Source organism: Phascolarctos cinereus, unplaced genomic scaffold (genome assembly GCF_003287225.1).
Source record: "Phascolarctos cinereus isolate Bilbo 61053 unplaced genomic scaffold, phaCin_HiC Scaffold_4;HRSCAF=312, whole genome shotgun sequence".
NCBI lineage: Eukaryota > Metazoa > Chordata > Mammalia > Diprotodontia > Phascolarctidae > Phascolarctos > Phascolarctos cinereus.
In genome coordinates this window covers 699,537,109-699,554,951 of record NW_027555847.1, presented here as the reverse complement: position 1 = coordinate 699,554,951, position 17,843 = coordinate 699,537,109, and the positions used below count along the sequence as shown (strand labels likewise).

General features: G+C 47.3%; 1 protein-coding gene across 1 annotated transcript in view; it reads right to left on the bottom strand.

Moving 5' to 3' along the window:
* Positions 1-1,666: 1,666 nt before the first annotated feature.
* The window catches only part of CUX2 (cut like homeobox 2), a 378,211-nt gene continuing 362,034 nt past the window's right edge, over positions 1,667-17,843 (bottom strand). Inside the window, 4 exon segments of the mRNA XM_020970269.2 lie at positions 1,667-4,908; positions 9,786-10,059; positions 12,842-13,030; positions 15,244-15,513. Of these exon segments, the coding sequence (XP_020825928.1) occupies positions 4,083-4,908; positions 9,786-10,059; positions 12,842-13,030; positions 15,244-15,513 (1,559 nt within the window). The 3' untranslated portion in view covers positions 1,667-4,082.

Sequence of the window (17,843 nt, the reverse complement as noted above, 5' to 3'; positions counted from 1 at the left end):
GGGTGACCACTTATAAGGTACATTGTAGTGAGAATCCTTTCAGGTATATGTTGGACTCAATGGCCACTGATGTCCTTCCAAATGCTGAAATTCTATGTGGAAAAGGTGTGTAAATTCCATCTTTTTAATCTGTAAAATGGAAGGTCTTGGGGAGTTGGACTAGATGAGCTCTAAGGATTCTTCTAGCTCAAAATATGAGGATCCTATTTTTTAAAAGTTGGGGGCAAGAATAAGCAAGCTGTTGTGGTTCTTCATCCTTTGTTTTCTAAGAGGATCAGTGACATCATGGGTGATGTTTTGACCTGCTCTAACTATATTTGAAGGGAAGGAATGAGCAGATGAATGTTTTAGGGTTCCCTACAATGGGAGCTGAGCCAGTCTTTCAAACCAAACATATTCTTCAGAACTCTGCTCAAATTCCAGTCTTGGACTTCCCATTTCTGGCAAACCCCTCTCACTTAAGGATATAGTTCAGCCAAGCACTCACAGTTTCCTTTCCTATTTACTTTTCGCCTATATTTGTCATGTTGTTGAGATCAGGCCACATGAGGACTGGAGGAAGGTGCCTGTTTATAGGACCAGACACTTCTTAAGGAACCATAAGAGAGACCATAGATTGGGAGCGAGAAGACACATTACAGACCATCCACTCTGAGCTCCTCCTTTTACAGAGGAGGAAACTGAGGCCCAATAAGGTTAACCAGGTTGACCAAGGTCATACCCGTTTATAAATTGGCAGAGAAGTCCAAGAGAGTTGTCTGAGGGAGAGAAGTTAAGGATCAGTCACACAGTAAATACCAGAGTCAAGACTGAAATATATGTCTTCTTCCTGAGTCCCAATCCAGCATTCTATCTACTCCCCCATTCTGCCTCTGTTCTCCACATGCCAAATATCATACGTCCTTGGGGATGTTCATATTTATCTCAAAAAGCCTTTGTTGCTTTTAATTAACAAGCATATATTAAGCACCTACTATGTGCCAGGCACTGTGCTGAGCACTTTACAAATATTTTCTCATTTGGTCCTCATAGCAAACCTGGGGGGTGGATTATTATCCCCATTTTGCCATTGAGGAAATGGAGGCAAATACAGGTTAAGTGACTTGCCCAGGGTCACATAGCCACCAAGTGTCTGAAGCCAGACTGGATCTGAGCTCTTCCTGACTGTAGATTCAGTGCTCTATCCACTGTGCAACCGAGCTGCCTCTAAATAATTGATCCTTAACATTATATACTTGCTGCACGAATAGGCAAGGTGTCTTTTGAGCATCTATTGACATTTGGGCTGGGCCGAGTTGGGGGGGTCATCCTGTGACATAAGAGAGAAGATAATTGGTTCAGGAACTGAACATATATTTTACCCATATCATAGAACATCACAGCTGGGAGGGGTCTTTGAACAGGGAACATCAGAGCTGGGAGAGGGCTTAATGATGTCATCTTGCTCCCTCATTGGCATGGACCTTTACCAAAGTGGCTAACTCATCCCAGCCTCACTTTGTCTTGGAGGTACAGGGATCCTGAAAATATCCACTTACCACCATTCAGGCCACCATGGATCTCCATTGCTGTGACTTCCTGCCTCTCAGTTCGGTCAAGAGTTTGGTTACCAGGACTGCTGTCCCCTGGCCCCATCTCCCAGTCAAAACAGAAGCGCACACTCAAGCATTATTATACAATTCTGTATTTTTAGTGGCTTGTTTACAGAACTTGTTCATTTTTAAAATTTTTAACAAAGTTCATCAATCTCTCATAGAAACTTATTTTTTTTTTTCCGTACAGTACATGAGCCCAACGAGAGGTGTTCACAGGTCCACTAGCTTTGAGTACAACAGGATTTCCGTGTTTGAAGACTATCCTAAGTGCTTATTCCAATCCCGTTCCACTAAAGCTAAGACTAGCACTCTATGAAGAGTAGTATGCGTGTATGCCTAGACCTCAGTACAGCGTTGGTTTCGACAGTAAAAATAGGTCCATTTCCATGGTTCGCTTGGTTCTGACGGGGCTATGGTTGCGAAACGAAGGTGGTCTCTCTATTCCAGGTTCATTCCTTTTTAAAATTGGTCACTGTTAACTACTGCCAGAATATAAAAATACCTTCATTTGGATAAAAATGTATACAGTGGAAAACTCTTCGATGCATAGCCTGGGTGTGTGGAAAGGTTAAGTTTTCCCCGTCAGGGTTTGCCTGGGCCATTTGGTACAGAGGTTCCACTTGGATGACCGAGGGGCCCATGGCCAGACATATTAGAATTGCGTTCTCTGGAACAACCTTAAGTCTTCTTGCATCCTCCCTGTGGCTTCCTGGTGCTTCGACAGAGTTGTTTCATACCCTCCCTCCCAAACTCTCTAAGCCCCTCATCAGTCATATCTGTCTCTCTCGAAGGCAATCAACTTTCCCTGCCTCTGGCTGTCCTGATTTAACTTTGGATTCAACCAATGGATTGGACAGTCTTTTAATGGAGAGGTCAAAAAAAAATTTAAAAAGAAAATGTCAGTTCCACATGCCACCCATGTGGGGGAAAACCCAAAAGAAATCTACAAAGCTTGCCACAGCTAAGAAGTTGGAAACCACTCAAGTGGGGACGTCGACTTTGAGTCTGATGGTCTTCCAGAGCCAGTACACTGGAAAGATCTGGGGAAGGTTTGGTTGAGAGCGGCTGCTGCTTGATTGGCCCTGCCCACCGATGCTTGTGGTCTGAGACTCTGGCCTTTGAGATGAGGACCTCATCAACTCACAGAGGAGGGGACCGATCCCGACATTCCATGTTCCCCAGATCCAGCTCTCTAGACCTATGGTATTTGAGTTTTGAATGCTGTCCAACCTCAAAACAAGACAGAAGGTATGAAGGGGAACCGGAGGTTTTCAATTTCTTTTTTCAGTCCATCCCCAGGGCTAGAAGGATGATGAATTCTGTGGCTTTCTCAAAAGATGAGGAAGGAGAGGATGATGATGGTTATCTTATTCCAGGGAAGGGTAGAATAATGGCAGCATCTTACCCTGGGGTATGCCCCAACTCTCTTGGAGAAAATCTACCAAGGTGTCATAACTGGGATTCTGTATTTGTGGGCAAAGACCTGCCTAGGCCAAGGATTTCTCAATATCTCTGGGTTGTCTCCCTACTCCCTGCCACCCTCTCCCCTGGGCTGGATTCCAGCCTTCTCGCCAACCCTTTTGCCCCTCACCCACCCACACTCACACACAGGTCACTTTGGGGATTGGGAAATATGTTTTGTCCATGGACGGTGCTTGGCTTCTGTGGATTGCAGGTTTCTAACTAGAGGAAGTGTAAGGAATTTTTTTTATGTACCATGCTACATCTCGCTCAGGAAGGACTACCGCCGACATTTCTACAACATATACAACGGCACATGACATTCGGTGTTACAAGGGGTTTCAAAAAACATACCACCAGAATGAAATATATACTCGATGGCATCAAAGTTTTGCATTTAGAGTCTTTTGGGACTTTTTTTTTCCTTTTTTTTTTTCCAACAGTCTTGGAAAGGGCAGTAGTAATGCACTGTCTCACAGACAAATGTGGGAAAAAAAACCCCGCGCTTCAGAAGTTACTCCATTTGGTCAGTCTCCTAGTGCTTTGTGATGGCTTTGAACAAACGTCTTCTTTAATCTCATCCAGTGGCGAACTACAAGACTTCAGAGACCGTCTGTCTCCGGACAACTGCTACATCGTCCTGACTTACAGCTCTCTTGAATATCAAAGCAGCTTAAACCGTTAATAAATTCGAAAGGATCCTTTATTAAAATAGCTAAAAGAGGTCTATAAATATTTTCTTTTTTTTTTTCTTTCTAAAAGAGTTCTGAGTTTTCCCAGCGAGGATGGAACAGGGCCAAGCCCACCACCGCCTGCAGGGATGTTAGTCAGGGTTGAAGAGAAGGCCTGACTCTGAAACTTCCCACCCATCCCCTCAAAATGTCATGGAATTAGAAAAAAACAATCCCCACAAATCACAGTCCACAGATAGAGTTTGATAGGTTTGCTCTGTCCCCCTCCCCCATCTTATCTCCTTGGGCAGAGGGCCTTGCCAGCTGAAGGAGGCTGGGGAATGGGCTCTGAGTTTCAGAATTCCCACTCCATGGCCTCCTCGCGGTTGGCAGCCCGCTCTAACCGGTGGATAATGTTGTTCAGGTTGGCCATCTTCTCATGCCGCCGCTGGGTGCTGGGGTTTGGCTTGGTGCCGGGGTGCAAGGCCCCGGCTGTCTCTGCAGAGGGGCTGGAACTCGGCACTTTGGCAAGGGTGGCGCCGGGTGGGGAGGGAGAGATGGGGGCTGAGGAGGAGGGCACGGGCGACACGGACATCATGAGGCCAGGAGAGGAGGCGGCCGAGGGTGAGTTCAGGGACACCTCCAGGCTACAGCGGGAAGACTCGGAGGTGGATTTAAAGCTGATGGGGTCAGGGTGGAGCCGCTCCCCATCCTCAATCTCTTGGGGCAGGTGGAGGAGGGGGCAGTCTGGGGTGGCAGGTGCCTGGTGCATGTTGCTACCATGCAGGAGGGCCCCTGAGGTCCTCTTCTGGACTTCTTCCGTGCCTGTGGACTCGGGCAGCTCTTCTTTGAGGCTCGGGCCTTGGGTCTGGCCCATTTCTGCCTCCCCTGAGTTGTGAAGCCCCAAGCCCTCCTCTTCTTCCTCCCCTTCCTCCTGCTCCTGCTTGATCACGATCAGGGTCTTGCCCTGGGCCGGGAGAGGGGCAAAGCTGTCACTCGGGCCCTGGAGCTCTAGCTCCTTCACCATGGGTTTCTGGTCTTCGGCCTCTGAGTCTGGGCTCAGGGGGGTGGGCCCCTGGTGGCAGTTGCTGGCTGGCGGGAAGCTGGGGCAGCTGCTCTGGTCTAGGTCAGTGTCATTGTCCTGGGTGCCCTCCACCAGCATCTCTCGACGCATCCTGGACCTGTGGCAGAAACAGAAAGTCAGCAGGTGGTGAGGGTGCGAGAGCAGGGGCTGTCGGCCCCATAGTCCCAGAGCGCCCTGGGCTTTGGTTATCCCAAGCAACCAAAGTGATAACAGCTGGAGGCCATCTCTGCTTGAAATCAAATACAATTGTCAGACAATCAATCCATTCTACTACAGTGGATTTAAGTCAATAAGCGCATTTTTTAAAAAAAACACCTACTATGTGCCAGGTACTGTGCTAAAATCGGGCTACAAAGAAAGGCAAAAAACATGAATCCTGCCCTCAAAAAGCTCAGAATGTAATGATTCACATTACAGAATAAGTGAATGTCTAATCTGAGGCCTTAGAACAGGCAATGTCAGGGCTGAGAGGGGCCTGAGAACAGAGAATATTAGAGCTGGGAGGGGCCTTAGAATAGGGAATGTTATGACCATAGTAATCTAGTATATGATAAACCCAAAGATCCAAGCTTTTGGAACAAAAACTCATTATTTGACAAAAACTGCTGGGAAAACTGGAAAACAGTATGGCAGAAACTAGGTATAGACCAACATCTCACACTGTACTCCAAGATAAGGTCAAAATGGGTACATGATTTACACATAAAGGATGATACCATAAGAAAATTAAGAGAGCATGGAATAGTTTATCTGTTAGATTTATGGATAAGGGAAGAATTTAGGACCAAAGAAGATATAGAGAGCATTATATAATATAAAATAGATGATTTTGATTATATAAAATTTAAAAGTTTTTGCACAAACAAAACCAATACAACTAAAATTATAAGGAAAGTGGAAAACTGGGAAAAAATTTTTTGCAATAGGTATCTCTGATAAAGGCCTCATTTCTCAAATATAGAGAGAACTGAGTCAAATTTATAAAAATACAAGTCATTCCCCAATTGATAAATGGTCAACGGATATGAACAGGAAGTTTTCAGACAAAGAAGCCAAAGCTATCTATAGTCATATGAAAAAAATGCTCTAAATCACTATTGATTAGAGAAATGCAAATTAAAATAATTCTCAGGTACCACTTTATACCTATCAGATTGGCTAATGTGACAAAAAAGGAAAATGTTGGATTTTGGAGGGTATGTGAGAAAAGTGGAATACTAATGCACTGTTGGTGGAATTGTGAACTGATCCGACCATTGTGGAGAGCAGTTTGGAGCTATGCCGAAAGGGCTATAAAATTGTGCATACCCCAGCAATACACATGGCCAGGTCTATGTCCCAAAGACATCAAAAAAAAAAAAAAAGGAAAAGGATCTATTTGTAAAAAAAAAATATTTATAGCAGTTCTATTTGTGGTGGCTAAACACTGGAAATCAAAGGGATGCCCATGAATTGGGGAATGGCTAAATAAGCTGTGGTATGTGATTGTAATGGAATATTATTGTGCTAAAAGGAGAAATGACAAACAGGATGATTACAGAAAAACCAGGAAAGACTGACATGAACTGATGCAAAGTGAAGTGAGCAGAACCAGAGCGCTGCACTTAGTAACAGCAACACTGTCTGCTGAAGAACCGTGAATGACTTAGCTACGCCCAGCAATGCAATGTTCCAAGACGATCCCGAAAGAACGCTTGTACTCTCCGCCTCCAGAGAAAGAATCGACATTGATTGAATACAGACTGAAGCAGGCTATTTTTCACTTTCTTTCATTTGTTTTTCTATTTGAGTCTTCTTGTACAAAATGACTAATATAGAAATGTTACACATAATCGCAGATGTATAACCTATATCTGATTGCTTACCATCTCGGGGAGGAGGGAAGGATAGAATTTGGAGCTCAAAACTTTGAATAAAAATGTTTAAAAAAAAGAACAGGGAATGTCAGAGCTGGAGGGGCTTTAGAACAGGGAATGTCAGAGCTGGAGGGGCCTTAGAACAGGCAATGTCAGAGCTGGAGGGGCCTTAGAACAGGGGATGTCAGAGCTGGAGGGGCCTTGGAACAGGGGATGTCAGAGCTGGAGGGGCCTTGGAACAGGGGATGTCAGAGCTGGAGGGGCCTTGGAACAGGGGATGTCAGAGCTGGAGGGGCCTTGGAACAGGGGATGTCAGAGCTGGAGGGGTCTGAGAACAGGGAATGTCAGAGCTGGAGGGGTCTGAGAACAGGGAATGTCAGAGCTGGAGGGGTCTTAGAACAGGGAATGTCAGAGCTGGAGGGGCCTTAGAACAGGGAATGTCAGAGCTGGAGGGGTCTGAGAACAGGGAATGTCAGAGCTGGAGGGGCCTTTGAACAGGGAATGTCATAGCTGGGAGGGGTCTGAGAACAGAGAATGTCAGAGCTGGAGGGGCCTTAGAACAGGGAATGTCAGAGCTGGGAGGGGTCTTAGAACAGGAAATGTCAGAGCTGGAGGGGCTTTAGAACAGGGAATGTCAGAGCTGGAGGGGCCTTAGAACAGGGAATGTCAGAGCTGGAGGTGTCTGAGAACAGGGAATGTCAGAGCTGGAGGGGTCTTAGAACAGAGAATGTCAGAGCTGGAGGGGCCTTAGAACAGGGAATGTCAAAGCTGGAGGGGCCTTAGAACAAAAAATATCAGCTCAGGGAGAGACCTTATAGGGTAAGTGGCCTCGAGTCCGCATGTGGCCTTCTGGGTCCTCAAGTGTGGCCCTTTGACAGAATCCAAACTTCACAGAGCATGTGGCCTCAAGGACGTGGGTTCCTCACCCCTGCGGCTTAGAACATAGTATGTTAGAGCAGGGAATGATCTCAACCTTCTCATTTTACAAGACAGGAAACTCAGGTCCAGAGATGAGGAGATTTGACTAGGGTCACTGTGAATGAATGGCAGATGCTGGGCTGGACCCCAGTCTCCTGACTTCCAGTTCAGGGCTTTCTCCATTGCCCCAAGACGTCTTTACAAACTGGCCCCAAATGGACCAACTGATTGAAACCAGCAGCCCAGTGCGGAAGGCCATGAGCCAGGCCTGTCCTTTGTCCATCTCTGCTTGGCTCCCCAGGGGAACGGGTACTTGCAGGTAAGTTTTCACCTGGGTCCTGTTCCCCCCCCCATCCAGTTGGGATTTGGTCAGGGGCTGCAAAGTCTTTTCATATCATTAGGAAGGACAGTCTGCTCCATTTGGGGAAAAGAAAAACCAAAGAACATAGACGAGGGAGCAGAGAGAGGGCTGGATGCAGCGTCAGGAAGACTGGGCCTAAATCCTGCAGGGGGCACTTACTAGGATGCGTGTGACCCGAGGTAGGTCACTCAGGGCCCTCCTAATGAGAAGGCTGGACTGGGGGGGGTCTCCATGCTTCATTCCGGCCCAGGATTTGGATTCTTCCCACCACTGGTGGGGCAGATAATTAAGAAGGGGCTGTAAGAGTGGGACCGACCCAGAAGCTTCCTGTCTAGCCTTTGGGGCCCTTTCCTTAATGCTGTCTTTGTCCTGAGTCAGAAGGATCCCTTGGGATGAAGAGAGTGGGCAGCTTGGGTGAAAAGTTTCCGAAATGACTCTGGGGAGAGGGTTGGTTGCCTAAGACCCCAAACTATAATCCAAGCCTCTTCATCGCCCAAGAAGACCCAAGTACTAACCACACTAGGAACCAGAACGTGATCTCAGTTGGATGGATTTGGTTTCTCAACTAGAGAGACTGTGCTACCTTCCATGGCTCCTCATCCTCACCCCTATTATTGCTTATGGGAGAAATTAGCCAATTTACTTAGAAATTAGCTAAGAAGCCCCCAACAACCCCCAAAGCACTGGGTTTAGTTAACAGAAGAAAAAGAGTCTAGTCCTAAGCCCCCACTTGACTCCCTCTACTTTATCCACTCTTATATCCAAAGACCCCAGTTGCCCCCTATGCCTTCCACCCCTTCACCTAGTTGCTCCCATTCGATGCTTCACTCTGTCCCCCAACCAAGATCGCCAGCTCCCTCTAGCTCATCCATCCCTCATGGCCCGCCCAACTCCTTCCATCCTCCTGATCAGGCGCTCCCTGTTTTCTCTATATTATCAATCCATCCCACCCCAGTCTTATCCTCTCTCATGTCCTGAACACAACTCGCCCACTCCCTCCATCTTCCTGACCCCCACCACTCATATTTATCCATCCAGACATCCTTCCCTTGCCCACACTCTCCTCATCAGATCCATTTCTCCATCCCCTGACCTATTTTCTCCATCCCATTGACCCCACTGACCTTACCCTCCCCACCCTATCCCTCCCTCCATCCACTGGACTTCAATTACCCATTTATTTATTCCATCCCATTTATCCTTCCCTCCTAGGAAGGATTCAAATAGCTGCCCTTCTTCCATCTCCTGACCTCAGTTACCCGCGCTTTCCCCACCTCATTCCTCTATCCACCTGGCCCAGACACCCCCACTCCTTCTGCCCGGTCTAACCTTCTCTCCTTCTGAACAAGCTGTCCTCACTCTTTCCATATGTAACCCTACCAAGACTCCTTTGGAGATCAAAGGAGATAAGATTTATAAAACACTTAGTGTAGTACCTGGCTCACTGTAGGTGCCAAATAAACTTTTTTAGGCACCTAGGATAGAGGAACAGTAGATAGAGGGCTGGGCCTGGAAAAATCAGACCTGGGTTCAAATCTGCCTCAGATACTATTTATTCCCAGTCACCCTCACTCACCCCTGCCCATGTTTTCCCTCCCTTGCCCCTGCCATCACCCCAGATGCCTTCACTCTGACTATAACATTTATCCTTGGAGTCCCGCTTATGCCATCCATCCCTCAATCTTCCCGATCCTAGTCACTCCCACTGTTTTCAGCCCATCCATCCCTCTCTCCTTTGATCTCAGCCACCTTTATTCTTCCACCCATAGCTGTTGTCCCTCCCCAGACCCCTGCCTCCCCAGCTGCTCCACCCCTTCAGTGCTGGGATCCCCAAATCACCTATAATTGTGGAACCAGTTGATGACAGTGTTGGTTTTGAGGTTAAGCTGGAAAGAGAGCAGCTCGATGGTCTGCTGGGATGGGTAGGGCTCCAGCTGGTAGGCCTTCTTCAGGGCTTCCTTCTCCTCTGGGGCCAGGACCACCCTGGGTTTCTTAATCTGCAGGAGGCTCAGGTCCTGGGGCTGAAGCCCGGGGCTGGGGCACTCAGAGCGTGTGACGGGTGATTCACTGTCTGACCCAGTGCTGATGAGCCCATAGCGACGTTTCAGGTAGGCTGAGGGAGAAAAGCCCAGGCCAGGCATGTCCATCACATACCCATCCTGATTCTCTGGAACTAATTCTACCTCCAGGGACTCAGGAATGTTAAGAACGAATATCATAAGATGGTTTCTTTTCCCCTCCTCCCCCTTTAGAAGGTAAGCTGAGGGCAAAGATTTTTTTTTGTCTGTGTATCACCTGCGCCTAGCATGCAGCAGGCACTTAATAAAGGCTTGATTGATTTTGGGGACTGGACCTGTGATGCCACTGATGGGGGAGGCTGCCAATGAAGAAACTCCCCCTAGCATGGCGACCTGTGCTGTAATTTACAGGCTGAAGGAGCTGCCTGGGGCCCAGAAACGTTAAGTGACTGGCCCTGGCCACACAGCCAGGGCAGATCAGAGGCAGAGCCTGAACTCTGGCCTTCTAGATTCAGAGGCCAGCTTTCTGTCCACTCTCTCACTCTGCCTCTGTTAGATGAGATAATTACTATTGATACTGTTTCTGGAGCTGAATCAGAACTTCTCCTCAAGAGAAGATAGGGTGGATTTCACTTGGGAAAATGGGCAGTGCCGTTAATGACCTCAAACTACTCCCTGAAACAAAAGTCATCCATCTTTTTTAAAATAACCTTTTTCACAGTCAGGCTGTGAGTCATGGGGTACTGCAGTCTCTGAAGAAATTGTGAGTCTCCTAAAGGACAATGGAGGTACCCATGGTGGGCATGAGGAGATGACAGGAGATCTCTGTCTATCTATCCATCTATCTGCCTATCTATCTAGCTATCCATCATCAGTCTATCTCTGTCTATCCATCCATCCCTCTCTATCCAATCATCTACCTATCTTTCTATCTAGCCATCATCAATGCATCTATCTTCCTATCCAATCATCTATTATGTCTATCCATCATCAGGCAGTGCATCCATCCATCTCTTTCTATCCAGGTATCTATTTATCTGTCTATCCATCTGCCTATCTACGTATCCATCATCAATGTATCTATAGCTATCCATTCATCCCTCTCCATCCAATCATCTACCTATCTGTCCACCATCAATCAAAGTAGTATTGATCCAATCATCTGTCTATCCACTATCAATCAATGTATCTATCTCTATCCAATCATCTATTATCTGTCTTTCTATCCATCATCAGTTAGTATATCTATCCATATCTCTCTATCCAATTATCCATCTATGTATCTATCTATGTAACTATCCATCCATCTGCCTGACTACTTAGCCATCATCAATGTATCTATAGTTATCCATCCATCCCTCTGTATTCAATCATCTTTCTATCTATCCATTAATCAATGTATCTATCTCTCCATTTCGCTATTCAATCATCTATCTATCCATCCATCCATCTCTCATTCTCTGTCTCTGTCTCTCTCAGTCAAGATGTGATTTTATCTGCATAGGGATCTCCCTGTGAACAAACTCCCTTTACTAATGTAGATCAGTAGCTGTTTTTCACCTTATCCCCTTAGAGAGTTGTTTGGGCCACTGAGCAAGTTCTGTGACTTGCCCACAGGATGGGTCAGAGGCAAGACTAGAAAGCAGGCCTTTCTGTGCCCCAAGACTGGCTCTCTATTCACGGCACCACTCTGCTTGTCCAAAGGTATTGTCAGGAGGATAAATACTTGGAAAGGGAAGTGTAATGAAGGGAAGTGTCATGAAGGGTAAGTGAGGTACAGCTGATGTGGAACCACCCTTCTATCCTGGAATCCTTTGAATGTGAAAAGGCCTAGATCAGGGTCTCTTAACCTGGAGTCCCCTGGATTTCAGGAGGTCTGTGAACTTGGAAGGGGAACAAAATTACGTCTTTATTTTCACTTACCTCTTATGAGTTTCTATCTTATTTAGCATCTCCATCCATTAAAAATGAAGGCAACAGGCTATTCTTCTGAGAAGGGGCCTGTGGGCTTCAGTGGACTGCCAGAGGGGTTCATAACATAAAGGAGGGGAAGAAACCCTGGCCTGGGGGATGACCTCCAATGTGTCAAGTGAGAAGATTGGTAGGAGGTTGGGGACAAGCGCCATATTGGATGGGAAGGTCTGGATGGGTTGTGAGCTGTGTTGGTGTATGGAGTGCAGGGAGTGGCCTCATTGCTACTATCACAGATATGGAAATAATAATAATGATAATGATAATACTGAGAAGCAGCTTAGCATAATGAACATCAGGTTATCCTCAGAGTCAGAAAGGCAGGTTCCAGTCTCATCTATGACCCATGTTGGAGGAGTGTTCCTGGGCAAATCACTTAACTCCTGAGTGCCTTCAGGAACCTCTCAGACTATAAATTATACAGCCAATACCAATCTGCATTGGGAGAGGGCGTTTGTTGCCTGGGAGTTCCCTACACCAATGGAATCCTAAGTCTGGTCCATTCTACTTTCACCCTTGCCACTCCCGTCCTGTGCCCTGCCAGGTTCTTTGAGTCATGGATATAGAGTTGGAAAGGCTCAGAGTGGTCATCTATTCCAAATGCCTTCATTTTGCAGAGAGAGAAGCTGAGTCCTGGAGACCTGAAATGATTTTGCCCAGGGTCACATAGGAAGTAAGTGGTAGAGCAGCAATTCGAACTCAGGTCTTGCTCTGGGTAGTAAGGAAGGTGTTTGTGAAACAGAACAATACAGCCTAGTTCTATGTTCTCATTATTGATGTCAGTTATGATTATTGTCAGAACCTAGGCCTAGAGACGTGATTCGGTTCTTGGGGGAGAAGTGAAGCCCAGAGAAGCTAACATCAGCTGCGGGATCCTTCCTTCCCATTCCGCTACCTGAGCCTCACCTTTCTTTTCCATCTTCTTCATGTCCCGGAGCTTCTCCACATTGTGGGGGTCATTCAGCCAGAGCTGCATCCGCACAAAGGGCTCCCTCCCTTTCAGGCTAAGCTTGTGCCATGGCTTGGGGCGGGACAGGAGGTCTGACACTGAGCCCTGTGTCAAGCCCAGGATGCTCTCCCCAAAGAGCCGCTGACCTAGGGTGAGAAGGGAGGAATCCATCAGGGTTCCAGAGGGGGCCTAGAAGTCCCCTGGCTGGGGGATGTGCATATTTCAGGGTGCCCCCTTTAGCCCCCACCTTCCTCACCAGAGTTAATAAGGGCAGGACTGGTCCGATATAAGCCCAAAATAAGCTCATCCCCAGTGACCACTCTCCTGGGCAGAGGGGAGGCTAATGAGTATTAATTTAATGATGACTTTGTGTAAATCTTTTACAAATATGCAAATGAATAAATGAACAAACGAATGAAAGACTGACATCTTTAACTTGCTAAGCCCCACTCTCCTGCGGGGCAGGCAGTGCAGGTGACTGGGCCAGGATCACATGGTCAGATGGCATCAGGATCGGAGCCCAGGGATCTCACAGTTACAGAACCTCTTTTCTCTCCTCTGCTCTTTGCATTTCTGCCTTTCAGCTAATGAGGGTCAGAGCTGGGACTCAGTCAATCTACCAGCAGGCATTTATTAAATGTCCTGGGTGCCCCTGCTCTCCAGACTCCAAGTCCATAAAGGTCTAGATGCCTTCTCAATGCCCCAGTCCTGGTCTGGGCTGAGCTGGGCCAGGCAGCATGGCACAATGCAAGGAGCGCGGGGTTGGGAGGCAGAGGGACTGGCCTCGAATCCTGCCTCTGCCATTTACGCTGTGTGACCTTGGGCCCGTCACCTCTTTGGGCCTCGGTTCTCTCATTGTCGAGGGCTGGGCATAGGGCGTCTGAGGTTCCTTCTGGCCTCAGAGCCATGATCCTCTACGTCAAGGAAAAAAGCATAAGGTGCCTACTACGTGCCAGGCACTGGGCCACGTGCTGGGAACACACACAGACATACAAACATCTACAGGCCATACACACACATTACATATATGCAATACATACATGTACACACAACACACATACACAATACATCACATACAATACACATACGTGCATGCACACACAATATGCACATACATAATAACACATAAATATAGGCACACAATATATAAATGCAAAATTGTTGAGTCATTTTCCAGTCGTGTCTGACTCTCTATGACTCCGTTTGGGGTTTTCTTGGCAAAGATACTGGAGTAGTTTGCTGATTCCTTCTCCAGCTCATGGGACAGATGAGGAGACTGAGGCAAACAGGGTGAAGTGACTTATCCAGGGTCACACAGCTAGTGTCTGAGGCCACATTTGAACTTAGGTCTTCATGATTCCAAGCCCAGTGTTTTATCCACTGTGCCACCAAGCTGCCCAAATACACACCACACACATATAATACACATACAGGCAGGCACACACACACACAGCACACAACACACACATGTAGACACATGTAATAAACATATACAACACACACGATATACATACAGGAACACATACACAAAACACACATACAATCCGTACATATGCTATATTTAGGTATGCACATATAGACACACACATAATATATACAGGCACACACATACACATACACATGCACAATTCACACACACAGGGAAACACATATATATATATATGCACAGCAATAGGCTCATCACATAATGCACACATGCATATACATACACAATGCACACACATACATGCACACACTATACGTGGATGCAACATGCAAGGCATACATTTACACACATGCAATACCTAAACACACAATCCACATGCACACAAGCACATGTATATGTGCACACACACTATCATACATACAGACACACATTTACACACATATAATGCATACACATTATACATATGTACAGACACACATACATACACATGTATATGATACACACAGTATCACACATACAGGCACACATTTACACACATATAATACATGCACAATATACATACAGCCAGGCACACACATACATATACACACAGTATCACACATACTGGTACACCGTTACACGTAATACACTCATCACAACAATACACTCATCACACGCGTAATCTGCAGAGACACAGGTACACACATCCATATTGGTCCACACATGCACACACACATGCACACAATTCTACATGTCGCTCAAGGCCCCTGGCCCCCAGTGTCCTCATCTGTAAAATGAAAGGGTTTCACGGGACAGGCTCTCAGGCCTTTGCAGCTCTGGGTCTGTGATGCGGGGCCTGGTACCCGAGGGGCTGTGTTCGGAGAACCGGAGAGGGCGTGGGCAGGGCCCTGGAGCCCTCGGGTTAAGCCCAGGCTGTACCCTGCTCTCCCGTACCTAGGTTATTGTCCGTCAGCACCTCCTTGACCTTCTTGGTGATGGAGTAGGTGTCCAGCTCGGGGGACATGGCCACAATCTCCTGGATCCCTCCGGCGGCCTGGCTGGCGGTGTAGGTCTTTCCGCTCAGCGAGGAGCCTGAGCGGCCTTCGGGCTGCTGATTCTCCTTGCTACTCTCCAGGGTCAGGCTCAGGGGCTCCTGGGAGCTCTTCTCGGGCTCCCCAGGGCTGGGCGGCGGGGATGGCGTGGACCGTGCTTCTCCTGGACTCGCTGTCGTGTGGCCCAGGGGCGCAGCAGGAGAGAGGGGCAGGGAGAAACAGGGAAGAGAATGAATGAACCAAGGGTTTATTAAGTGCTTACAGGTGCTGGGCACTGTGCCAAGTGCTGGGTGTACAAACAGCAAAGGCATCCCAGCCCCTGCTCTCAAGGAGCTCACATGACAGAAGATGGATGGGAAACTCCCATGGTTCTTAAGGTTGGCAAAAGAAAGGGGGGGAGTGGGGGGGGGAGACAGAGAGAGAGACAGAGAGAGAGAAAGAGAGAGACAGAGAGAGAGAAAGGGAGAGACACAGAGAGAGAGAGAGAGACAGACAGACACACACATAGACGGAAGATGGATGGAAAAGTCCCATGGTTCTTAAGGTTGGCAAAAGAAAGGGGGGGAGTGCAGGGAGAGAGAGACAGAGACAGAGACAGAGACAGAGAGAGACAGAGAGAGACACACAGAGAGAGACAGAGAGATAAAGAGAGAGACAGAGAAATACAGAGAGACAGAGAGAGGGAGGGAGAGACAGAGACAGAGAGACACAGAGAGAGACAGACAGACACACACAGACAGAGAGACAGAGATAAAGAGAGAGACAGAGAAACGCAGAGAGACAGAGAGAGGGAGGGAGAGAGAGACAGAGAGAAGGAGAGAGAGACAGAGAGAAGGAGAGATGGAGAGACAGAGACAGAGATAGAGAGAGACAGACAGAGAGAGAGAGACAGAGAGAGAGAAAGAGAGAGAGAGAGAGAGAAAGGGAGACAGAGAGAGACACAGAGAGAGAGAGAGAGAGATAGACACACACACACACAGACGGAAGATGGATGGAAAAGTCCCATGGTTCTTAAGGTTGGCAAAAGAAAGGGGGGGGAGTGCAGGGAGAGAGAGAGAGACAGACAGACAGAGAGACAGAGAGAGAAAGAGATGGAGAGAGAAGGAGAGATAGAGATGGAGAGAGAGACAGAGAGGGAGGGAGAGAAAGACAGAGAGAAGTTAGATGAATGGTCTTAAAGTTTGCAAAGGGAGGATTTCTTTTGGGGCACTGGAAAGGTTCCAAAGCCCTGGGTTCAAATCTCACTTCTGACATTACCTTGTAGTGTGACCTTGGGCAAGTCACTGTCTTCCTGAGGCTCAATTTAGGGGTTTGGATGATATGGCCTTAGAGATCTCTCCTAGCTCCGGGTCTAGGAGCCTACGTCCACTTGCTACCTGTGTAATCCTGGGCAAATCCTTTCCCCTCTCTGGGCCTCAGTTTACTCATTTGTAAAATGTGGAATTTGGGCTATATCAGAGGTTCTTGAACTGGGGTCCATGAACTTGTTTTTAAAATTTTTTTCCATAACTGTATTTTAATATAACTAGTTTCCTTTGTAACCCTACGTACTTTATTTTATGCATTTAAAAACATAATTCTGAGAGGGGATTTTCTTGCTGTTTTTCTTTCTGTATGTCTCTCTGTCTTCACTAGACTGCCCAAGAGGTCCACGGTTCCAAAAAAGTTAAGAACCTCCGGGTTAGATATCTGAGGTTTCTTCCCATTTTTAAGTCCATGATCCTTTGCCCTACAGGGTGCCCCTCACCCCCTCCCCTCAGCCTCTGAGAATCCTGGGCTCCCTTCTGAGCTCAGTTAAAATGCCCCCATCTATGCTGGCCCCTTCCCGATTCCCCCCCTCCCCCCGCCAGCACTTGCCCCCTAAATGACCTTGTGCCTGCTGTATGGATGTTTTCTACCCAGTAGAATGGAAGGTCATTGAGGGCAGGGCCTGTTCCAGCTCTGTCTCTGTGGCACCTGGAATATCCATCAGTTAATCCACAAGTCTTTATGGGCGCACTGAGTCTGCAGGGGCAAAGCATGAAAATCCCTCCTCATAAGGAGCTGATGTTCTCATGGGGGAGACATACACATACAAGTATATATGGGCATAAATGTAAAGGGCATAAATACGGAGATGTAGAATATAGTTAAATCATGGGAGTTTGGGAGGAAAGTCAACATCAGTTTTGGGGATCAGGAAAGACATGTAGAGGGGGAAGGAAGGGTTGCTAGGAAGCAGAAGTAAGGAGGGTGACATGGGGGGGGCAGCCAGTGTCAAGGCACAGAGATGGGGGGAGGAACAGAGAGAAAGTTAGCTTGGCTGGATCAGAGTGCAAGAGGGTAAGTAATATCCATGGGGGATGTTAATATTAATAATGATGAATATTAATAATAATTCCTAGAGCTAGGTGGTGCAGTGGATAGAGTGCCAGGCTTGGAGTCAGGAGGATCACAGGGATACATCCTCAGATCCTTACTAGCAGTGTGACCCTGAGTGAGTCACTTTAACCCTGTTTGCCT